Below are 25,121 nucleotides of genomic sequence, written 5' to 3' on the forward strand. Positions count from 1 at the left end.
ATTCTCCCCCACAAACATAGGGTTTCTTGGAGACATGTGGCATTCCCTTCTTCCCCCACTTTTTAAAGATACCTAATATACCCTTTTGGCCAAGCCAGGAGGAGTAAAACCAGAATTCCAGCCCAGGGTCAACATGAGAATCTTCTCTGTAGCTTCTGCTGCTCTTTGGAGGTGATTGTTTCTAGGACATGTCAGGTTGAATCTTGAACACCTTGGCTTAGGTTCTAGGTTGGGAAAAGCACTGTCCAAGCTAGACTCATCCTGTCCCTGTACACACTCCATCACCGGCATAATCATATGCTTGCTGTTACCATGGAAACTTGAAGACATTATGAAACTTGTTTAAAAAAAAGTTATTAGACTTCAAAGCAGCAGGGGAGAAGGAAGTTGCTTTGAAAAGCAGAAATATCTTAGAAGCAATCCCCCCTGGTGGCCCTGATCTCTCTACTGTATATACCTATTTCATTCATTTTTCTGTACTCCACACAAAATTAGATTTGTTTGGGTGGTCGCGCATCTTTTTAAGAGTCAGGAATATCTACACAAATTATAGTTTATCTGACATTCACATTTCATTGAGAAATAACTTAATCAGATTTCTTCCCTCCTGATATATGGCTGAGATCAGCTGCTTGAGGTAATTTTGGCAGGGAGAAGAAGTGGTTCCCTTTGAAACATTAAAATATGGTGCTCTGGTGAGATGCTGAAGTTTACAATTTGTAAGATAGGAGGGCACTGGTCACTGTGGGAAGAGAGGATTAGTAAATTGTTGGGCATGAGGAGACATCAGGAAGGTGGGAGGAAGATAAACACAGACTTAGACTATATAAAGATTTCATCCAAAGCCAGCTGTGCACCTTGCCCCCAGTTGCAGGACTTCATAACTTTACCCAACAAATATCCAAGTGCCTGCTATGTCCATGGTACTGTGCTCCATCCCGGCAGAAGCGCTGGTATTGTAGTTCAGATGTATTGTGTGTCCAATAGGCATTTGTGGCCTGAGATCCTAAATATAACATCATGTGTCTAAGGAAAAGAAACTTTACAAATGAACTTTGGAGCCGCAAATAATTCAGAAGTTGGGGTTATCTGTTCTGCACCAGTTTCAGCATTTCCACAACCAAGTGAGTAACTCTGGATAGGCTGCACATCGTGGACTAGGGTATAATTTTTTGCTTGGATTGTAAATCTAAGAGTTTACAAGAGCTTTGAGATTTGGATAGTGATATGAAGCCTGAAGATCTAAAATGAACAGAGGAAAAAGAAGTTAGGGAGAGAGAATTAACTTCTTTGAATGTGGGTTTTATGCCAGGCACTGTGCTGAGGTGCCTTCTCTGTGTTCGCACTTAACGGGTCAGTGCTGCCTGCTCAGTACCTGTGAGAAAGTGCTTAGTCCTCCAGGTGGGAAGATGTTTGCTGCTTGGTCATCCAAATGAGATCACCTGAGGAGGTAAGAATCTACACCTTGTAATGGACAGAAGGTGTTCCTGACAGGGGGGAATATTTAAAAGTGTCAGCATTCATATTAATAGAGCAGCATTATGGATTCACTAATATAAATTCCCGTGGTAAGTAGACCACTTTTGCTACAGGGAAACAGTTTATGTTGATTGTTGGATGAGTGATGTTTACCTACAAAGGAGAGGAAATTATAAACCAAAAAACCTCTGTATGGAATCAAGTGAACATTGAGTCAGCCAGCTCTGAGGGATCCCTGGCCTCCAGGGGAGCATTCGCAGGAAGGGATATCTCTTGGTGGTATAAGACATGGTTATACTTAACTAGACAGTATGGGAAATGGGAAAACAGGTGCAGTTGAAAGCAGAGCTCAAGATTGCTTTGATCATCTGTGTGTGGCTATGATCTCCATGAGTATGAAGCAGACCTTTTAAAGATGTAATGAAACCCCAGGGATACAAAATATCTAACATGTTTTTCCCAGAGGTGACTTCTAATCCTTACTAGAAGGTGGATTGGGGTGCAGCTACCATTCATACATTTCGTTTTTTAAATAGTAGCAGAAAAGAGCTTGCCGTCAGACACGCACTAAAGCTCCACCTGGAGTGAGCAGTGTCAGACAAGGAATAGGTGTGGAGTCTGAGTTTCTTTATACTGGATTTTGCACCCGTGGCTTAAAACAACCCGAAGACTCGTGAGTTGTCCCGCCATGCCGTGCTGGAAGCCGGTGCTTCCCGATGTCTTCATCAGACCCACAGAAGGAGGCACTCCGGATCAGGTGTGATGAGCCTTCTCGCGGGCAGAGGGAACTGCACCTTGTCCTTGTGGCAGGATCGTATCTCTGGTGGGACAGAGCCCATCTCAACAGGCTGTTCATGTCTTCATGGTTCACTTCCTTCGCATGTTTCACCTTCAGGGTGGTGCCTTGGCCTGCAGAGAAGGGATAGGACAAAATCAGAGCATCCCCTTCCCCAGAGGGAGAAAACCCTCAGTGAGAGAGCACTTTGTGCTTTTACTTTTAGTTATGAATCTGTCAGCTCTAAGGAGGAACTCCAAGGCATTCTGTAAGACTGTCCTTTGGAACCAAATGTTTTCTGTCATGGAGAGGCTCGTGTTACAAAAGAAAGAGGATTAGAGTAGAATGCAGAGCCTGTCTGGAGCACTGAGAGGCTTGAGCACGGGGGGCCTGGGTCCGGCTGGAGCCCTGGTATCTTTCCCTTTTGTCTCCTGCCTCAGCAAAAGTGTATGGGGTTCCTGCCGAGGATTATTGAGGCTCCCGGAGTTCATTCTGTCAGAGGGGTGGAACCATGTTGGTAACTTGAACTTAAGACTTTTTTTTTTTTTTTGCGGTACGCGGGCCTCTCAGTGCTGTGGCCTCACCCGTTGCGGAGCACAGACTCCGGACACACAGGCTCAGCGGCCATGGCTCACGGGCCCAGCCGCTCCGCGACATGTGGGATCTTCCCGGACCGGGGCACGAACCCGCGTCCCCTGCATCGGCAGGCGGACTGTCAACCACTGCGCCACCAGGGAAGCCCGAACTTAGGACTTTTTGTGTGTGCTGTGGGGTGCAGGTTTATGAGTTTAATAGCAGTTTGTTGTTTTGTCTAAGCGTAATATTTGGAATCCATCGTGAGAGTAATTTTTAATTTGTTTGGGCTGAGCGTATCGCTCGCATTTATAGGGATTCCATTCTGGTGAAGCAGCCGCCAAGTGCTCCAGTAAAATAAGGTGTTGCCAGTTTGGCTGCATTAAGCAGGGACAGGTTTGGTTTGTTTCTCAACTTTACATTTCCAGTGTGAACGGGAGGGAGGAGGGAGAGGTGAGTCAAACGTCTTACTTGCAATTGCAATTAAATATAGGCAGGAGATTTAAAACAAAAGTGTATCCTCCCTGACCTAACTAGAAAAGGAAGCCAGGAAGCACTGTTACTTTTAAAACAAAGATAAAGGACTTCCCTGGTGGCCCAGTAGGTAAGACTCTGAGCTCCCAATGCAGGGGGCCCGGGTTTGATCCCTCCGCAGGGAACTAGATCCCGCATGTGTGCTGCAACTAAGAGTCCGCATGTCACAACTAAAAAGTCTGCATGCCACAACTAAGAAGTCCGCATGCTGCAAATAAGAAGTTCGCATGCCGCAACTAAGAAGTTCGCATGCCGCAACTAAAAAGTCTGCATGCCGCAACTAAAAGGTCCGCATGCCGCAACTAAAAAGTCTGCATGCCGCAACTAAAAGGTCCGCATGCCGCAAGACCCAGAGCAGCCAAAATAAATAAATAAACAAACAAACAAAGGTAAGAGACTTTCAGAGTCCAGACAGACGCAGGCTAGACTCTCCGTGTGTCCTGCCCTTAGACCCTAGAGAAACTCAAGGTAGCCGGGGAGGCTTCTTAGCTGACGTTCTTTCTACTCCAGGGGTGTCCTTCCATGCAGTTGGAAAATACATATTTATTAAAGTAAAAAATAAAACTTTTGGTGCCAGAAAGATAGTCACATTCCTTTATGGGGAATGAATAGTCTTTAGAGTTGTGGTTTGATCAGTATTGGAAGTGACAAGAAATTTTTCTTGATTGGAAATGTGTGGAGAATGCTTTTCTTTAGCTGATACGGAATAAACTCTTTACTTGGCAATTGGAAAGCTGACTTTGAAGAACCTGTTCTGGGTCTGATTATGAGGGAGGTTTCTCTTTTAAAGCGAGGGTCGTTGGGCTTTGGCTGCAACGCGTTTCATGTGGTACCCTAGTGTCTGGGCAAGCGGTCCGTCCTGAATCCGGTGGACCTTCAGAACCTGCAGGTAACAAAAGCACACGTTTATCGCTGCACGCACCTGAGGGTGAGGGCCAAGTCACGATGTTTCTGGTTGGACAAGGGGGACATGTGGCAGCTGAAGAAAGCCTCGGTTTAGTAGTGAAACTTGCGTCTTGTGAAACGGATTTGAGGCACCGTGTCTGGTCAGCCACTAGAAAAGTGCTGTCACTTGAACTTGTTTTTCAGTCTTTTTTTTGGTGGGGGAGAGTTCAGGTTTTTCCCCATCCTCCACCCTGCCCATGTCACGAAACAATGAGCTCCTCTCTAGAGCTTTTTCTTTTTGACACTTCGTCACATTAACCCTCCTGTTCCTGGTCCTTCCTGGAAATTCCATCTCCAGTGGTTTTCTAAATCTGTCATTTCAACCAGTTTTGCTACTTGTAAGCTAAACCAGAGGGCTTTGACCCTGCCCAGACATTTTTAGTCATAACTGAATTTACCTGGAATAGAGGTTTCAGGGCAATGCAGGGTCTGGGAGTTCAGGGGGTTTTTATATGGCAGATCTTCTTCATCCGAGACTCCAAATCTGGTAGTAAATATAAGTGAACTCTACGTTAATTCCTCAGGGACTTTTTCTTTAGCTTTTTAAAGTTCACAGTATCTAATTAGAGACTTTGATTGGAAGTCAGCTTCCTGCCAAGTCTTCCCTTATGACCTGTCTGCTCCCCTGCCCTACTCTGTGCCTAGAGATGCTGGAATGTGGCTGGTGTTTGCCTTGTGTCACACCTGCATCCAGATTTTCGTATTTCAAACAAACATTCTACTTATTTGGGACAACACGTGCCCGATCACTGTATCTGGCAAGTGTCCTTAAGTTCACCAGGCCCTGCTTGTAGGATATGACAGAGGGAAGATGGGCCGCAGGTGCCTCCAGAATGTTTCTCCCTCTCTCTTTTTCTCTCTTTGGGACTTTTCCCTGGCCCTCTGCAATCTTTGCAGGAACTAAGGCTGCGTGTGGGCGGCGTGGGAAGGCAACACTGTGGCAACAGTAAGGGTGATGACTGCATCCTTGTTTTGTCTTTGGGGAAACGCCCCATGCCACGTCCATGTGAGAAGATTGCAAGTTAGTGCTTTGCTCTTCCCACACCCCTTTCCTCGCTGCCCCAGCCTTCCAGTTCTTTTCTCTTGATGGTTGGTTGACGGTCTGCGGAAGAACACAGATACTAGTTGCACGTTTGAAGGCTTTTCGTTCGTGCTGATGTTATTCCGTAGTGGGATTTTTTACTCACCTCACGTCATGAGAATAGTGGGGAAGCGTGACTTTCCTAGGATTAGCTGGTGAATCAGCAGTGGAACTGGATCCTGCTTCTGAGTTTATGACTCAGTCTCTGATACCTTCTGGGGCTTAATTAATTAATTAGACCCGCACATCGGGAGAAAGTAGGGGAGCAACAAGGCTCATACAGAACTAAGATAATCAGGCTTTGTTTGGTTTGGGGTTTTTTTGGTTGGGGGGGAGGGAATGTTGATTAAGATTGTGTCTGCTGGGGCTTCCCTGGTGGCGCAGAGGTTGAGAGTCCGCCTGCCGATGCAGGGGACGTGGGTTCGTACCCTGGTCCGGGAAGACCCCACATGCCGCGGAGCAGCTGGGCCTGTGAGCCATGGCCGCTGAGCCTGTGCGTCCGGAGCCTGTGGTCCGCAACGGGAGAGGCCACAACAGTGAGAGGCCCGCGTACCGCAAAAAAAACAAAAAAGAAAAACAACAACAAAAAAGATTGTGTCTGCTGTATAATGCTCAATAAGTGTTCCTGTCTGATGAGACTTTAGAATTGGATCTTGATTTCTTCCTTTAAACTTTCCCACTCCATTGGTTTCAGCCGGCATAACTTCATATACGCATATTGGGAAAATAGTGATTGTATTCTAATTAGCACTGTTGGATTTGGTGAGAATAAACTATGTTATTGACCTCATTATAATTTCATTTATCAGAAGGTTTCTAAGAAAAGCTACTGAGAAATATTTTAGAGTGATCTTTTTGACTGATATGGAAGAGAGTTAAATTAAAACTTGTTCTAGGGCTTCTGCTTTCAACTTAGTAGATCAGTTACATCCCAGGAATGAGGTTAGGAATGTGATCTCTTTATTTGACTAAGTTGAATTTTAATACTAGAAATGGGTTAGAGTGATAAAGACTCCCAGAGGCAGCGGGGACGGTGCCCGTGACGGCTGTCACTGTCTGACGGGGCGAGCCATCTTTAAGTCCCTTGCGCGTTAGGAAGTCACAGAGGGACTTGGCGTAGACTCCCCATGTGATCTGGGGTATAGGACCTTGACCTCATGCCTCCTGAGCACAAAGGGACCTTCTGCTCACAGCCATTTGGGGGTCAGTTTTTCCCCTACTTCACTGAACAGTTTTTCCGTTAGGTTCTTCTTCAAGCTTTCTGTGCTTCATTGTGTCATTGTGGTTTCAAGAGCACAGATTTGGAGCAGGAAGCATGGGTCCTGGTTTTGTCTTTGTCATCTGTGTACCGTGTGTCTGTATCTTCAGAGCCTGAACCTCAGCCATAGTTGGACACTGTCTTTCTTGAATTGAAAGGTGTTGAGTAGCCAGATTCTGAACCATGTGATGCTCGTGTTAAAGGTAAATGTTTCCAGGGAACACAACAAGGATAAGTGCATTCTTGGGACATAAAACATTTTTCAGTTATCAGCTTTGTGAAGTGTCTTCCATAGTTAAGTCAGCCCATTTTCCTTTTTTCTTTTCTTCCTTCTATTAGATCTTTTCTCTTTTCTTGCGTATATTTACCAAGCAGTTAGAATTCACTTGAACTATCTGAATGTGCACCATGATACACGATGCACACATGTTATTTTGACACAGGGTAATCAGGCATGCTCTCAGCTCTGTAGGCTGACACTTTTCCAAAAGTCTGTTGTATATAATCTGACTTAAAAGAGCAAAACACCATTCTCCCTTGAAAATTTTTTTCAGTCATTGTTGATCAATTTAACTCATTCTAACATTCTTCCAGGAAATTCTCTGCAGGCTAGTTATCAATTGCTCCTGTGTGAAAGGACCGGCTAGAAGTCATGCTGCAGAGAGTTGACTTTCTCAGCTGTACGTTCATTCATTCAGCAAATTATTCACTGTGCTTCTTTTTGCAGGCAATAAGGGAGGGAATAAAAGACGATGCAAGCAGAAAGCCTGTCCTCAAAAGAGGTGACACTCTCTGTGTGATGATGCAGGTCTTAAGTGAGGTTTTAAAATGCTCTTTAGATTTCCAGGGCAAAGGGGTACTTTCAGCGAAGGGAGTCAAAGGCTTTACGGAAGAGATGGCACTGGGCACCATGCTTTGAGAGATTGCAGCCGCAGAATATTTTTGCAAAGGCTGTTTGGTGGGACCTTTTTTCTTCCTTATTTTTCCCCCACAGAGTAGCTGTTGTGAATTTAAGTGGAAACGAGGCACCTGGAACACCTTACTTAGTCTGCAGAGGTGCTGTGACACATTGAGGCCCAGACATTGCAGTGCAGGAAGCAACATTGGGATTTGTCTGCGGCAACACTCTAATCTTGCAGGAAAGTTGTAGATGTTACCACACGTGTCAATATGACGCAAAGCTACAATGAAGGGATAACATGCTTAGTTATCAAATACAGACTGTTAGGTACCTGTAGTTTCTGTAATGGAAAGATGGTCACTGTAGATAATGTTTTAAAGTATAAACGTGAATAGATGCTGTAGAAAATTACCTCATGGCTCCCTATGTGAATTTATCTCTGCCCTAGAACTTACCTGCTGTCTCTATATATACATCAGTGAGCCTCTAAATTCCATAACCTTTTCCAAATTGAGGGGGTATATAGAGTCCATTTAATTATTCATTCAACAAATATTTATTTAATGTCCAGTATGTATAAAGAGCTGCTTGGTATCCTCAGTTCTACCAAGATGACCTAGGTGTTCACATCTGCTTGGAGGAAGGATGTGATCATAAATAACCTGTGAACTTGGGCAGCAAGTTACCTAACCTCTAAACTTCATCTGTGAAATGGGGTCAGAGTAGAACCAATGCAAGAGTACAGTAAATGGAACTCAAAGATCATAGCAGCATGTAGTTTTATTTGGCTGGAGTTTATGAATTTGGGGTCCTTCATTCAGTGAACACGTATTTCTTATTGGCCAGGCACTGCAAGGATGCCTTGGGAATGTAAAGGTGAGTGGGACGTGGCCCAGTTCTCAGGAAATTCAAAATTTAGTGGAGAAGATTGCCATTCTAGTACTTACAGTGATAAAAGTAAACACAGAGGAATAGAACTTACCTTGGAATAGGAAGATCAGAGAAGGTTTCTCAGGGGTGACACTTGAGTGGGTCCTAAAGGATAAGAACTAGCTGAGCATTCAGAGCCCAGAACGAGCCTATAAACTGGATGTGTGTGAGTACAGAGCTCAGATCGGGGCTGGACATCCAAGGCAAGTGGGCGACCAGATCCTGAAGGCCCTGTGGTGCCCTAGTGAGGACCTTGGACGTCTCCCTGTAAATGATTCGTCTCAAACCCTTGGGGTCTGTGGACCAAGTATATTGGGGTTGGAATTTCTTTGCATTTTCAATTCAGTGATTAGACTTTTAAAATCACAAGTATATTCTGGTGCCAGTTGCTGCCAGGAGGCTTCAGTGCTAGTGTTTGTGCTTAGGTGTTAGGTTTGAGATAGATAAAGTCCAGGTGAATCCTTAGGGTGCTGTGCGATCAAACATTATGTAGCTGTTTGAATAGAGTCGTATTTCTCAGACTAGGATTGGATATGTTTTTAGGGGTTGAGGAACTTTTTTTTCTCTTTTAAAAAGCATACGTGTATTATTCACATTTGAGAAGTGCTGCTCTAGGTGGTGGAAAATATGGCTGGAAAGGCGGATTGCATCACATACGGCATTTGACTGCTGAGGAATTTAGTCTATTACATAGGCAGTGGTGAGCGACTGAAAATTGTTGAGTAAGAATGAATGATTAAGATTCTGCGGTGATACTGGTGTTTGGTGATTGCCTAATGTCAGGGAAGCAGCCTCTCTTTTTTCATTTCTTTTCCTGATTTGTAGCCATTTTACTGTTTAAAGGGCGCTCTCCTAGAGGCCAGAAGAAAGAAGGGTTAATTTATGTAAATTTATATTAGCTCTTTTTTTTTTTTGTCGAGTCTTTTCATTTATTTTTTGGGGGGGGGAGCACTGTTGTGTGTATTTAAAGTTTTGTGAGGATTTGAAGCTTGTTAAATTAAGATTTGGAGATAATAGCTGGATTTTTATATACCTATGGTTTTTCTGTCTCTCATTGCCAGCTTTTAATTCAGTACCATTTAGTAGTAATAGGCATTAGGAGAATACAAAAAATATACTAAACACTGGAAGAAATTTTTAAAATGGGCCACACATAATTCCTGCCATCAAGGGGCTTAGAGCACTTATAATCACAGTGTGACAGAGTGACCAAGTGTTCAGTAGAGGTGACGGGGGTGTGGATACCAGGCCCTTGGCCTGAAATAGAAGCTCACAGTAGGGCCACAGGGTGCTGGGGGCAAGGCTACTCACTACAATGTGATAGATAGTAAAACAGGGTTGTAATTCTTTTGGGGTAGTTAGAGAACGCATCTCAGAGAAGTTATATCAGCTGTTACTAGGTCTTTATTTATAAGAGAGATGTCAGTAGAGAATGGAATAAAATTTATTTTAAATTGAGGGGCAGAGAAAATAAAGATCCCCAAAGTGTGTGTAAAAATTCCTGTAAAGGAGGTGTGAAACCAGAATGGGAGTTTGGAGCTGGGTTTTGGAGGGCCTTAAGAATTTGGGTCCCTTCCTTCAGACTCTGGAGAAGCACTGCAGGTTGTTTATGACTTAGTTGTCCCGGTCACTGAGGTGACATTATGTGGCTGAACGCCTGTGACCTCTCACTCTTATGAGCATTATGCTTTGTTACCCTATTGTAGTGTAAACATCAGAGCCCTTAAAAAGAAAACTTTATCCCTTAAAAAAACTTAATTAAAAAGAAAACTTTATCCAAACTGTCATAAGAGTGGTTCATATAATGTTCTTAGTGAATCTAAAGGTTCACATTTTGAAATTTTTTATTCCACTCATTGAGAAAACCATTATTATGGAAGTCAAAGGAAATGATTTTCACCATTTTAGAAGCAATGTTATAATAATGTGTAAAACTCCACCTAAATCTCTCAGTAGGGAGAAAAATTAAAACTATATTATTTGGCTGTCAGGTTCTTGTACAGGAATAATAATATAGAATGAGTATTACTGTTGTGGTAACTTTTTGAAAAGGAACCGCCTTTTTATTTATGAAAATTATCCTAGTGTATTTAAGTTAGTCAGTTTCATCATTTAGCTTCTGACTCACCTGCTTATAATTTTTGTGACTTCTTCCTGATGAATTCCAAGTGCATTGTTAATGCTTTCTTTCTGTGAATTGGGTGGGTGAAAAATTATTTCTAGACTATCTCCCCACAAATGAAACTCACTTGTCAAAGCTCATACATCTGACTACTCCCTTTAGACTAGAGACTCCATACGTTTTCTGGAATTGTGCCTTGGTTTGTGGTATTGATGGTAAAGCCCCCAAAGAACAGGCGAGTTGGGTTTATAAAATTTGTTCTCAGTTGCTTTCACTCTACGGCTGGGAAATGAACTGCTGATTGTGACCTGTGTTTTGAGCAGACTAGTTCCCTGTGTCTTTCTTCTCCTTTTCTTTCCATTTGAGGAGTAACAGTGGACACAGCAGCTGGCTGGTGAACAGTATTGTGCGGCTGCCATAATGCTTCCTGGAAAAATCATCATAAATTAGTTCAAGATCTGATTTCTTGTTGGTTCTGTGCTTATAAACATTTGGAATGAAAAAAATCTATACAAGTTACTCCTTTGATAATGTAAATCTTTATTCTGTTGTTTTTTTCTCATTTTCAAACTGAGGTTTGAAAACAAGATTAAATCTTTTGAAAAATTCTAAGTGCATGAAAACAAAATTAAATTTCTTGAGAAGTTCTAAGTGCATGAATTCTTGGCCAAGAATGAGGAACTGTCTTAGAAAAATGGGCTGGACGTTTAAAGAGGAATCTTGCTGAGCATCTTTCCACCTGCTTAGCAGGGTTTTTTGTGGTTAGTTTTTTTTTCTCTCTAGTGATTTTAGGTGGGAACATTAGTTGCTCATCTTTTGAGATTTGTTCCAATTATTTGAATAAAATCAAACTTTTCCTCCAAATAAGTGGCAAGGAAGTATGAAAACAGAGAAAAGGTCATTACTTGAGTTCTTAAAGATCTTTATTTATGTCATTCTAGAGAAGGAAGGTTGTGTATCTTTCAGCCTACTCTCAGACTCCAGAAATAAGGCGTTTTAAGTGTGTATGTGTGTGTGGCTGTGTGTGTGCATGCACACACACGTGTATTGTATAGAAGAGGAGTTGGATGTGTAATAATCCATCTTCCTTTTCACCTCTTTCCCACCTTCTGTAGGTGATATGGGAGTTTTTCTGTAATCTCATTATAGAAAATATTTCTCTGCACAATGAGTATGGTCTGAACATTTGTTTTATCCAGAGTTGGGTGACTTGGCCTGTTGTCCAAGGCCAAGTCAAGGCCAAGTCACCCAAGGTAGAACCCAGTCCAGGTGTTAACACGGTGAGGAGCAGAAGACATCCGCCATGTTGCTGCCCCAGGACCCAGAGCACAGCTCTGCCTCGTGTCCTACACTTGCTCTCTCCCTCTTTTGGGTGCTGCTGATTAAAGATTGTCACCTTCCTAAATGAAGATTCACAGACACTGACTGAGCTTCTCCAGCAGAACTTAGTGTAGTCCGTCCACGAGCGTGGGCTGCATTGATCAAGAGTGTGGGTGTGTGGGTGAAGGTCACACTAATGGGAAGCCCATAGCGGGTATCTTCTCAGGAGGTCACCTGCGGGGAGAGTGGAAATACTGAACTACAAAAAGGGGGGGTAGTGCTTCCTCGCTGTTTTTACCACATTGTGATGTCGTAAGGATCAGTTACTATCCCAGCAGCTTAGAGAATGGTGTAGCTCGGGGGGTCAGCAAACTGCAGCTCTCAGGCCCTGGCCAGCCAGGGGCCTGTTTATGTGAATAATGACTTTTCAAGATACCGCCACCCACATCTGTTCACGTATCATCTGTGGCGGCTTTCGCACCGTTACTGCGGAGTTGGATGGTTGCATGTGGCCCACAAAGGCGAAAACTCCATCAGGCCCCTTTGCAGAAAAAGGTGACCCACTGCCGATGTAGATAAATACGAGAAAGCTGCTTTAGGTGCCCGCATTGAACTTCTTCTTGGCCGTGTTTGTTCACTGCTCCCTCGGCATCTTCCTCCTCTTGCTAAAAACCTGTGTGCTGAGCGTGTGCTGTGTACCAGGCCCCAGGAACAGGAATGGCTGCTTGAACGTTGTATCTGTCCTCTGTGGGCACGACGCCACCGGCCAGTCTCACACCCGAACGCACAGTTCATCCATACACGTCAACCCCCATGAAAACCAAACGTCCCGTGAGGGATAAACATAAGAAGTGAAGTCTGACAGGTTTTTAATAGGTTTTTTCCTGGTCTCTGTCTTCTAAAGTAGGAGTTCTTGAGAATTTACACGACCTTATTGAATAGCAAAGTTGAGCAGATGCTTTCATCTTTATCTTTCCTTTGATTAAATGAATATTATTCTTATTTGATAGGGCTGTACCTCTGTAAAAAAAATTTTTTTAATTAAAAACAACCTGATGGGATACATATAAATACATGTAAGCACATCAGAACTCTTTCAAGAAAGGAAACCATATATTGGGACTCGTTTTAATAACCTCAGAGTTTTGGAGCCAAAGGAGATCTTTGATCGCTCAAAGTGTGTAAGTACATAGAAGATTAATTACTTGACGGCAGTGGTTTCTATCCTGGCCGATCACGAGAATTACCCAGGGAGGACCTAAGACAGTTCTCGAGCCCAAAACCCACCCCAGGCGTGGGAGCAGGAACTGTAGACGTGGCCTCACCGTCACCGTCTCCGGTACAGGCTGACAGCCCGGGGATTCCAGGTGAGTCAGGGTGTGAAGCACTCGAGCTCCCAGGCAGGATTATGCTCCGGCCACATTTCGAGAACCACTGCTTTGTAAGATTCTTAATTTTATACAGGTAGCTAGTATGATAACTTGAAGTGGCAACTTCACATGGTACTCTTAAAAGAACATGATTTGTAAAAAGTTGATTGATCTACGTATTACACAAAATTATTGTCGCTAGAAATACAGAGTAGGGATATAGGATTCATCATCTTTCAGTGTAAGTATGCTGGGACTGCAGTTAAAAGTCATCTAGAGATCGTCGTCTAATCCAACCCTGTGTTTGACAGTGGGGGACCCTTGCCCACATCACAGCACAGTTAGTGACAGAGCTGGGACTAAAACTTAGGCGTTTTGCTTCTCAGACCAAAGCCTTTCCTGCTGACCACATTACCTCTTGCTAGAACATACATAAGGCATCTTGCACCCTTGCCAGCCTTTGGTGTCCCCCTCAGGCCAGCTGTCCCTGCGGCCGTCCGGCTTGTTCTTGTGCCGCCCCCATTTTTCTCCTGCAGGGCTTCCCACCGTTGCTGTACCTCGTGTCCCTGGCCTAGATACCGCACAGCCCGTTCACTGTTCACTGGTATGCTTGTGTGTTTATCTAGAGAAGGTGGCACTTTTTTAATGCTGAGTTAGGGACGCCGTACCCGTTCTCTGACACATTTAGAACACCGCCAGGCTTAGAAAGAGTTGATATGAAAATAGGAGAAGCATGTCCATAAGAAAGCAATTGTAAGTGATCATGAATAACAGTGAGAGTAATGCCTTTCTGAAGGCTCCGTGTTTATACTGATCCTGGGATCTGTCTCCTGCTTATTTTTCTGCTTTGAATAGAAACTTGACACTGGGAAGCAAGGGCAGGTTAGGTTTTAGGTTGGATTACCATGAAATCCTCTTGTAAAGGGAATACCACTTTGGGTCAGAGACTTCCTGGAATTGTTGAGGGTAAAGTGTAACTTTCCCAGGCACCTGTTTTTGAGTTAGGAATCGAGCCGGGTGGCCTGGAATGATGGGGAAAATTTCAGATTTTCCATTTAGTTGTAAAATGAAAAATGTGGTGGTTTGGTTACTTTATGTGCTCAGTTGTTTGTGTGAACTGTTGTCTTTCTGTCTGCCTTTCTGTTTGTCCTTCTTTCATCTATTCCATAGACTATCTTTTTAACTTTGATTTATGGATTATATATGAAACGGTTTTAAAAAAACGTATAGGAAAAGATATAAAGTCAAAGCACGAAGTTTGTGTAGTGGATTTGAAATTCATGTGTGCCACTTTTGCCTACATATCTATATTTATGTATTTAAAAAATTAGAGCAATTTGCTTATTTGCTGAAAATTACTTAAATGAAAAGAAAAAATCATAGGTAAGATAAGGCAGTCCTAGATCAGGAGCCATGTCAAGTGGAGAAATGGACCCAGCCTGCTAAGTATTTACGATCTAGTCAGGGACGTAAAACATACACATATAAAAATGGCAAACCATTCCAGGTAGTAAAGAAAAGCCAAGTGATTTGTCTATAGGATAAAAAGTTGGTTTGGGAAACAGAGGCAGCCGGGAGTGAAGGGGGAAAGTCTTTTATATGAATCCCAGCCCTTTGCTTTCTACCCTGGGGACAGTTTAAAAAGTCTCTCCAGGCCTCACCTGTAAACAGAGGATAACAGGCCCTCCAGGCTGTGCTGACGACACCAGGTCACGTGTGTAAGGTGCATGCCCAGCACGACCGCTCAGTGCTGTCGGCTCCGTGTCACAGTGCGGGCTAAATGCAGACAGTCTGGGAGCAGGGCCTTGAGTCGGACCTTTAGATGGAGAGCAGCAGAGAGGAGCTGTGGAGGGGACTGGACCGGGACAGGAGGGGACAGGAGCAGGAAGAGGGACAAGGACAGAGGGGAGGCAGGGCCACGCTGCCAGCATGTCCTCGGCTTGAGAGGGCGGACAGTGCTGAGCGGGGGGGGGGGGGGGCGAGTGAGGGATTTGGACAAGTTCTCAGTCTTTTTAGGATGTTTTGGTCTCTTCCTACTTAAAAACAGTATATAGACTAGAACAAGAATAGAAACCCTGGTTGAGCATTTTGCATACCTTCTGGAGAGCGTTCTTTGTCCTGTGGCTAGAATTCTTTTCTCCTTACCCTCTGTTCCCACTCCGTGCTCTCTTACCTTACCTTCTTACAGGTTTTCCCCCCTATGCTGACTGCAACGTCTCCCTCCCTCTCTGGGTCCTGCTTCAGCCAGCGGCACCCGCACGACTGTGGCGGGTCTGTTCTTGATTGTTAGGGCTTCAGGGTTGTCACCTCCTGCAGGTCTGGCAGGAATCCAGAGTAAGGGTCTAGGGTCTTTGAAATGTGCCAACCGGTTTTAAAAACTGTAATTCCAATAATACCCACTATGTGGTGCTCATGCATCAGAAATAAATTCTAAAACCAAAGCATTGACGGGGAGCTCAAAAACCTATGACCAAGTGTGGAGAGCTTAAAATCCAGGGTCACAAACACGGGGCGGGGCGGGGGCGTGGGGAATGGAGCGTGTTCGTGATCTGTACAGGGTTCACCTGGGCCTCTCTAAGGAACAGTTACCTAAATTCCAGAATATTTGGACATAGATGTTACAGGTCATCCTAGGAGGTGGTATAGACATAAAGACAGGCGGATCCCCAAAGAGTTTGTTGCAAGCTCTGACACAGCTGCAAAGAGAATGTGTACCATTTGGAACATTCAGAAATGACATCAAGAAAGACAGCCAGCCTCAGCCCCACCGTGTGATACTAAATAAGTGTTCTGGGGGAGAACTGGCAGGGGGTCGAAGCTGCTGTCTGTCTTTTCCCTTTAAGGTCTGCATTCTTATGACCAAAGGTGGGTTTAAAATAAACCCTTTGTTACCTCTTTAAAAAACCTTTTAAACAAGAAGCTGAGCTCTCATTTAGAACATATTTGGGTAGGTTCAGTGACGTTACTGTTTCTACAAGCTGTGCAGAGGTTGACCATCAGTGCCTGGTGCTCACAGAACCTTTCCTTTGCTTTGCAGGTTTTCATCTCCGTGAACTGCTTAAGCACAGATTTCTCTTCTCAGAAAGGTGTGAAGGGGTTGCCTCTGAACATTCAGATCGACACCTATAGCTATAACAACCGCAGCAACAAGCCTGTGCATCGGGCGTACTGCCAGATAAAAGTCTTCTGTGACAAGGTAAGGCTGCCGACTCGGCAGGGACACTTAGAATACAGCGTGCAAGGGGCACCCTTCCTCACGGGAAAAGACCAGGAGCTGTTTAAGTTCAATAAGAATGTATTGCTGATAATATAAAATAGCTTATTTTAAATAAGCAATTCATGTTTTAGCCACGCAAAATCACATTATATAGGGGAGAAAAATAATCTCCTTTTGACTGAAAAACTGGAGGGGTCGATGAGCACATTTATTTTGTCAGGCGTGTCCGATAGGGTGGCATACAGGGACTCATGCCAGCTGCACCCAGTCCTTGGTGGCCCCTCAGCTTACGGGGACCTGCAGGCCACGGCTGCGGTGTTGGAGCTCTTCCTGAGCTCTGGGTCTGAGGACTCTGCGCATGTGTTACCACTGGCTCACCTCCCTCCAGGCTGTTTGGCAAGTTGTCAGCCAGCTCACTAAGGCAGGAGAAAGTGAGCTGCAGATTCTTCTTGACAGCAGCAGGTAGGCAGGAAGAGAGAGCACAGGCCCAAATGATGTCAGTGTCATTTCTGTTCTCTGGTATGACGCCCTTTTTTCTGGAGAAGAGATGTGCACTTTTGCCAGGTGCAGAGCGAGGGGCTCAGCTGGATTAAATCCAGAGAGAAGCTATAGGCCCACGCTGGTTTGGGGTTTGGAGACAGTGGTATCCTCAAGAACGGGGCGGAGCCGTCTGCTGAACTAAGATTGAAGAAGACTCTGACTTTTCCCACTCGGAAATATCGGACTGTATTGTTTTTGCCCGTCTCCTCTTTTCATCCTATTAAAACCTCTCTGTTATTAAGATTTTTAGAAGGTACTAGGAAACTGGCAGTGTATTTGCCATCAGGGGTCTGGTATCCTGGCCTGTGTTCTGGGTGCACAGAGCAAGCATGCGGCCCTACGTGGATGAGCCTGAGGCCCTCCAGGCCCAGAGGACTCCCTCAAACACCCAGGCTCAGCGATGTTTACCGAGTACCGGCCATGTGCCTGATAATGTGCTAGGTGTATTAGTCCTCTGCTGCTGTTAACGAATTACCACGAACTTAGTGGCTCAAAACTACACACATCCATCATCTTACAGTTCTGTAGGTCAGAAGTCTGACCCAAGCCTTACTGGGCTAAAATCAAGGTGTTGGAAGACTGATTCCTTTCTGGAGTCTCTAGGGAGAACCTGTTTCCTTGCTTCTCTGCTTTCCAGAGGCCGCCCGCGTTCCTTGGCTCATGGCCCCTTCCATCTTCAGAGCCATCCTCACACGTGCTCCTCTGGCTCTCCTGCTGTTGAGGACCCTTGTGATTAGATTGGGCTCACACAGGTGCCCCAGGAGACTCTTGTTGCCTTAAAGTCAGCTGGGGAGCAGCCTCCTTCTCCTTTGCTGTGTAAGCTGACAGAGTCACAGGTTCGAGGGTTCAGACGTGGACAGCTTTGAGGGGCGTTAGTCTACCCACCGCAGTGCTTTAATATGTGCTGCATTTTACAAATGACAAGTTACATCTGCTGTAGAGCAGGGATTTCTGACCCTAAGTCACATCTCTTTCCTTCATACCACATTCTTCTTTTTAGCCAAAAGACAAACGATTGCGATGTCCATGTTCTTTTTTAAAAATCTAGGGAGAAATTAAAGTTTTATCCGTTTAAAATGTTTTCTGACATCTGCTGTTTCTTTTATTTATTTATTTATGGCTGCATTGGGTCTTTGTTGCTGCGCCCGGGCTTTCTCTAGTTGCAGCAAGCGGGGGCTACTCTACTTTGCCGTGCACGGGCTTCTCATTGCGGTGGCTTCTCTTGTTGTGGAGCACAGGCTCTAGGCATGTGGGCTTCAGTAGTTGCAGCACGCGGGCTCAGTAGTTGTGGCTTGCGGGCTCTGGAGCACAGGCTCAGTAGTTGTGGCGCACGGGCTTAGCTGCTCCGCGGCATGTGGGATCTTCCCGGGCCAGGGCTTGAAGCCGTGTCCCCTGCACCGGCAGGCGGACTCTCAACCACTGCGCCACCAGGGAAGCCGTCCACTGGCTTTTGAACACGTGGACTGAGGCCCCAGTGACCGTGTTCATGTCTGGTTTCCGTGTCAGTTCTGGGCTGTTTCAGTGCTTTGGTCACATCCTCCTCACTCTTGGTCTCCGGCCTCCCCGCATGCCTGGCATCTCACTGGACACCAGACGTGTGAGTTTCACCTTGTTGGGTGCTGGATGTTTCTGTCATCCTGTGCATCTTCTTGAGCCTTGTCCTGAGATCTAGTGAAGTTCCTTGGAAACAGGCTGACCTTCCCAGGTGTCCCGTTTGCCGGCTGCTGGGCGTGTCTGGAGCAGCGCTCAGTGTCAGGCCGTTCTTCCCCACGGCTGAGGCGAGCTCTTCCTGGCTCTTCTACCCAGTGCCCGTGAATTATCCGTTTTTCCAGTCTGATCGCTGGCATCGGGCGCTGCTTCTGGCCCTGGCCTAGTCTTTTCAGATGTTTTCTGCTCCCCGACTGTGGGTGGCTTCCTCACACCGCGCGCTCTCGGTGCTCTGCTGAGTGTGTGGGGCCCTCTGAAGACATCCAGGGTTCTTTCTCTCCCAGCTTTCCTCTTTGCCACTTTGCCTGCCGCCTTGATCTCTCTGCTTCGCCTCTGCCTTCTCATTCCGAGGAATCTGGCTCGTGGAGACCCCCGGACATCCCTCCCTGGGCCGCAGCCTGGAAACTCTGGAGGGTGCACAGCACCTGGGGGTCTCGCCTCACTGGTTTCCCGTTTCTAGGGAATTGCTCCTCTTTGTTGCCTGGTGGCTGGGGCCTTCAGAATCCTTGTTTCATGCACTTTGTCATTCTGCCAGTTGTTTCTGAGCAGAGGGTTAAATCTTGAGTGGAAGCAAAAGCCCCTTCTCATTCTTTGTAGATGTAGCTGATAAATAAGGAGGAAAGTGTCCTGTTTTGTAAAACTTCCTTTTAGGGAATATAACTTACCATCTACATGAAGTTATTGTTAGACTGTTAGAAGGACCTGAGAGATACCGACCAACTCCAGTCAGTAACTCGAGGAGACTGGTGATGTCTGCCTGTTCTCCTCCGTCAGGGAGGTGATGTTTGCATCAGTATCACGTAGCAATGTTGATAAGCAGGTTGTGTGTTTACTGGTACATGAGTGGAGCAACGCCTTCTAAAAGGCAGAAGGGGTTTGTATTCCATATTTTAAAATGTGGTTTTGTTGTACAATTGTGCCAAAATCAGTGGGATGATTTTTACTGCCTCTCTTTGCTATTAGGGAATTTATCTACAGAAAAGTAAGTCACCTTAAGTCAAGTAAGTTCATACCTGAATAACTTTGTAAAGAAATCTACGTCATCCAGAAAAAATGCCAGTAGGTCAAGCAAAATGACTAACGAATAGTTTTGTTTCTATTTCACTTGCTTGCTTGCTTTCAGGTCGCGCTTGTTACTAACAGGCTTGTGGATTCAGCTGTGTGGCAGTGCCGTTCTCTGGGTGGTTGGAGCACACTGTGTACCTATGTCCTCTTTGTAGGCCTGGGAGCATACTTTTTCTCTCTTAGGTGACTGCAGATTTCTTGTTAAATGTTTGCTTTTGTGAGTCACAGGTGGTCCTATCTGTCACTTAGTAGATGCCAAGTCCTTGGACAAAATCAGTTTTCAGTGACCACATTGCCCATACAGGAAAGGACACTCAAAGCAGGGTTAACTTGTGTTTTTTCTTTCATTTTCTTGTTAATAGACAACGAGAAAAGTCACTTGTCTTTGAAGCCAGTGTGTGGTACATTAATGGATTTTCTTAACTTTCCATTTAACCTGGCCACGTCCATTGTTGAGGGGAATTTTGCTCTATTTGTTTTGTTTTGTTTTGTTTTTTTGCGGTACGCGGGCCTCTCACTGTTGTGGCCTCTCCCATTACGGAGCACAGGCTCCGGACGCGCAGGCTCAGCGGCCATGGCTCACGGGCCCAGCCGCTCTGCGGCATGTGGGATCTTCCCGGACCGGGGCGCGAACCCGTGTCCCCTGCATCGGCAGGCAGACTCTCAACCACTGCGCCACCAGGGAAGCCCTGTTTGTTTGTTTTTTGAATAAGTGTTTTCCTGTGATTTCATATAGTTAAAAATAGTTTTAAGAATGGGCTTTTTAGAGGAGACTACTGTGATAAGCTTCATGAGTATAATAAGCAATGCAGCTCATGTCCAAAGAGGAGATATTTTCCCCCCATAGATCAGGATAAGAGTTAAATATTTTCAAGAGGATCAGATCAACAGCACCGTGTCTTGTCTTCTCTTGACCTAGGGAGCTGAACGGAAAATCAGGGATGAAGAACGAAAACAAAGCAAAAGAAAAGGCAAGTGTACTGACCCCAGCTCCCAGTTGAATGCCTGTAAGTAGAAGTGTTTTCACCAAGCATTTTAGACCTTTTCCGTTCAGAACAGTGACTTGAAGGCTTCAAGCAGAAGATAGAGTAGTGGATATTCTTTACTGCTGTGAGGTGGTAGCTTTGCTTCCTTTAACCAGGTACAAGGACAGATGAGGGCTGAACTAAGTCATTTTCTGGGGAACTGCAGGAAGGATTCCTGAGTTTCTCCAGAGTTCAGACGATTTTGCCTGTCAGTTCTGGTTCAGGTTGCTGGCTCCAGTCCTGAAAAATAACACACAGTCTGCCCGAATAGCTCATGATGAAATTGGAACCTGTCTAGGTTTTTAAGAATAACACCCTTTGGAATTCAGGTTGTCTTCATTCCAAATGAGTGTGGTGGTCTTATGTTGAGTATTCTGACATTTGCAGAATCTGTAGGGCTTCTGTTTGGACATGGCACTGGGAAAGCTTTTTTTCTTTTTCTTTTTTAATGTGACCAGCATTCATGTTCACAAAATCCTGTAGCTTTCAGCTAAAAGGAAAAAAAAAAAAGGAAGCTGCTGTGTGCAGGCAGCGCTTCATCCACAGTATGCGGGCGGCTGCGCCTGTCCTCTTCATGTCTGGCGCCCAGCAGACGTGGCCTGAGTGCAACAGTCAGGGCTCTCTCGCTGGCATCACGCTGCAGCCTCACGACGTCACTTCAGAGAGCAGCTAACTGGCTAGGAAAGCTCGTCACTAAGCACCGCAGGGTGGGGGCTGATGGAGTCTGTAATTCAATTAATAAGAGTTAGATCGTCATGCTGACTCTCAACCTCCCTGAGGTTCGGTTCTGAAGATGAGGGTCTGAAGTTGAGGTTCGTGTTCTGAATTCAAGCGTACATCACTGTCAGAACAAATTATCTGATGAGGAGAGCGAGGGTGAAATTACTTCCAAATTATGTTTATACAATCATAAGTTTCAGCCTTTCAGGCAGAAACTCAGCATGCGTTGCCTCTGTTCTGGATCTCTGGTTGTGTGTCTGTGTGTGCTTACAGATGGCTTTTTCTCTCCTGAGATGCGCAGTTGATTTTAGTGCAAATACAAACAACCTGTTCCTTCACATAAGCTGTGATTTTTCTCAGTTCAGGCAGCATGACCTGTATTTGATATTCTTCTACAATTTAGGTTTCTTAAACAGTGAGGAAAATGCTCTGTGGCCTGCATCCAGTCTGTGTATGTAAGCTGTTGACTGTTGACTCATTTTTTTTTTAAGTTTCTGATGTCAAAGTACCGCTGCTTCCCTCTCACAAACGAATGGATATCACGGTTTTCAAGCCCTTCATTGATCTCGACACGCAGCCTGTCCTCTTCATTCCTGACGTGCACTTCGCCAACCTTCAGCGGGGCGCTCACGTAGGTAACCAGGATCCCAGGGTGGCTGCAAGGAAGTGAAACTCCGCAGAAAGAAAGGCTTTGGCATTGTTCATGGCAAACAAGCCAAAACTTCGTGAGGTCTGGCCAGTGTTAGGTGTCAGCTCTTTGGAGTGTTCGGTCTGGGCAACATGATGTCCATGCGGTCAAGTGTGTGTAAGCACTGTTGGTGGAACCCCAGTACAAGACCCGGCAGTTAATTCTGTGTGGATTTATCTATTTGTATCTTATCTCATTTAAAGGACACTGGAATAGTAACAGAATTTGGAGTTTGAGTCAGTGATCCTGTGAATTTAACTTACATGGGTCTGGACAGGAGGGAAAAGCCAGTGGAATGCCTGGGGTGGGGTCCTTAATGGAATAAAGAACATCTGAGGGCTCTCTCTGTGGTTTAAGTTAGGGGATCATCATTGGCACATGTTTGGCTGTGTTTGGGCGGCTAATGTGAAATTTAACAAATACGCAGTCAGCTTTGCTTGGAGCAGAAACTCAGTGGAGGTAGGAACTGGGTGGAGTGGAGCGTGCCCGCCAAGCTGAGCTCAGAGGAATACCCCAAAGACATCTGCCGTGCGCTTTGTACACAGATCCCTACAGACAGATGAGTTTTCAGAATTCTTCAGGAAAGTCACTGCCTGTGTCTTCAGTTTCTAATGAGAAGCTTTGGGGTGAGCAGGGGTCAGCAGTCTCGTGCTGTAAAGGGTCAAATAATAAACATTGTAGGCTTTTGGGGGTCAGACGGTCTCTGTTGTGACCACTCACCTGTGCCACTGTGGGGTCAGAAGCACCATAAACGCTGCGCCATGAATGGGTGTGGCCGTGTGCCAATAATAAGCAGGCACGGGGCCAGGCTTGTCTCGTGGGCTATAGTTTGCCAACCCCTGAGTTAGAGGAGTTCAAGACATCCCCAAGAATCTGGGCATTGAAAAATAAGGCTAGAAGGTTTTGTATGAGATTGGTCACATTCAAAATTATTTTCATTTTAGGAATAATTCATTTAAGGTCTAAAGTATTTTAGCATATTCTTGAAAAGCAATCTTTTTTTTTTTTTGGTCTTAGGTCCTTCCCATTGCCTCAGAAGAATTGGAGGGTGAAGGGTAAGATTTACGTTTTGTTTTAGCAAATTCTTTGTATTTTGAAACAATCTCAAACATATAGAATAATTATAATACAAAGAACTCATTTTTTCCTGAGCCATTTGAGAGTAAGTTGCGGACCCAGTGACCCATGCATCATTCCTAAATACTTTGGTGTATGTTTCCACAAATGAGGATGTTCTCCTGCGTAAAGAAGTCAGGATATTGACATTGAGACCTTAGTACCATCCAGTCCATGTTCCCATCCAGGCTTTGCCAGTTGTTCCAGTGATATCCTTTATGGCAAGAAAAGGTCCAGTTCAGACTCCCACAGTGTATTTAGTTGTCCTGTCTCCTTAATCTCCTCAATCTGGAACGGCCTCAATCTCTCCTTGACTTGCCTGAGCTAATACTTCTGAAGGTTACAGACCCGTTGTTTTGCAGGACATCCCTCTGTCTGGGTCTGTCCTTCGTTTCTTCTTGGTTGGGGTAGATGATGTGTCTTGGCGGGAACGTCACAGACAAGGCCCTGCTCTCAGTGTGTCCTGTCGGGGGCACACACTTCCAGGGCACCCTGTGGCTGGTGACGTTCGCTCTGATCGCTTGATTCAGGCGGTGTCTACCAGGCTTCTCACTGTGGAGTTACTCTTCTCCTTTTGTAGTAAGTGTTTTGAGGGGAGGTGCTTTATAGCTTTGTCAATATCTCATTCCTTGCCCCACTTTGCATTTCTTCATTTACATGTTTATATCAGTACGGACTCGCGGTTTCTGCTCACACTGTCCGGGGGCTACGGGGTCCCTCAAGCTTGCCCCTGGATCCCTTTGACACGACCCTCCTGTCCTCACTGCTTGAGCACTTCCTCACTTTCAGGCAGAGTGTGTTCCAGGCACTTGCGTTTTCCCTTCTCCGGCCCTCAAATCAGCCTCTTCTCCAAGAAGCCCTGGTTCTTTGTGGAGACTGGGCTTTAGAAACCCAGAGGCGGCCTCTGGGTGTGCTTGTTGCTGTTGAGGTGCTGCCGCTCCCCGCACCTGGGGGCACCCTCCTTGGCCCACACCAGCAGCCCTCCCGCTCAGCACTCTACCATGTTGAGGGTCCAGTCCCCCTCTTTGGGCCATCCTGGCTCCCCGTGCCCACCCGAATTGGCCACAGGCCTTCTCTCTGCCCCTTTAACTCATTGTGTTCTCAGACATAAATCCTGCAGGTGCTTTCGTCGGAGGCCTGTTACGTGCCGGAAGCTGAGACGGAGTATCTTAAGGGCCAGCCTCTATTCTTGAAGTGATGACTCTGCTCAGAAGCAAACACTTATTTCATTTTCAGTGTTTTTTACTATTTTCTTGCTCGCCTACTCTGAACCTCACAACATTGAACACCGCGTAACTTTGAAAGCCAATCACTCCGATCTTTTCACTTCTTTCTCCAAACGTACTGTAAACATTTCCCCTTTGTATTTCCGCTGACACTGCTGTATTTTAACCCTTTGGAGTTTTATGCTACGACTGTCTCCAAAGTCCTCCAACTGGTTCTTCTGCTTGTAGGTCCTGGAGTCCCCTCCAATCTCTACCACACACTGATTACAGCATTCTTGTCTCACAGAACTTTCAGATTCCCTGATAACTGCAACATAAAATCTAGAATTCCTCAGAGCTGAATGATCAAGATTTTCCAGATTAGATTTATCTTCTTCTGGAACATTCTGTTTCAGCCAGCCTGGCTTTGCATTTTCCTGCTCACACTTCCTCCCTTTTTTGACATGCCCTCTCCTCTGTTACCACCTTCATGTACGTCTCAGATCCCACCTCCTTCATAAGTGTTTTCCTGAAAAGAAACTGCGTTCCC

General features: G+C 45.3%; 1 protein-coding gene across 2 annotated transcripts in view; it reads left to right on the forward strand.

Moving 5' to 3' along the window:
* Window positions 1-25,121, forward strand: part of GRHL1 (grainyhead like transcription factor 1) — a 44,818-nt gene that overhangs the window by 14,729 nt on the left and 4,968 nt on the right. Inside the window, exons 9-12 of one of the 2 annotated variants that reach the window (XM_082851591.1) lie at window positions 16,326-16,484; window positions 20,737-20,824; window positions 22,054-22,193; window positions 23,268-23,305. In XM_082851591.1, the coding sequence (XP_082707717.1) occupies window positions 16,326-16,484; window positions 20,737-20,824; window positions 22,054-22,193; window positions 23,268-23,305 (425 nt within the window). The remainder of the gene's footprint in view (window positions 1-16,325; window positions 16,485-20,736; window positions 20,825-22,053; window positions 22,194-23,267; window positions 23,306-25,121) is intronic. The other variant, XM_082851592.1, reaches the window with a different exon arrangement.

This window comes from Leucopleurus acutus (assembly GCF_964270905.1).
Source record: "Leucopleurus acutus genome assembly, chromosome: 12".
Lineage (NCBI taxonomy): Eukaryota > Metazoa > Chordata > Mammalia > Artiodactyla > Delphinidae > Leucopleurus > Leucopleurus acutus.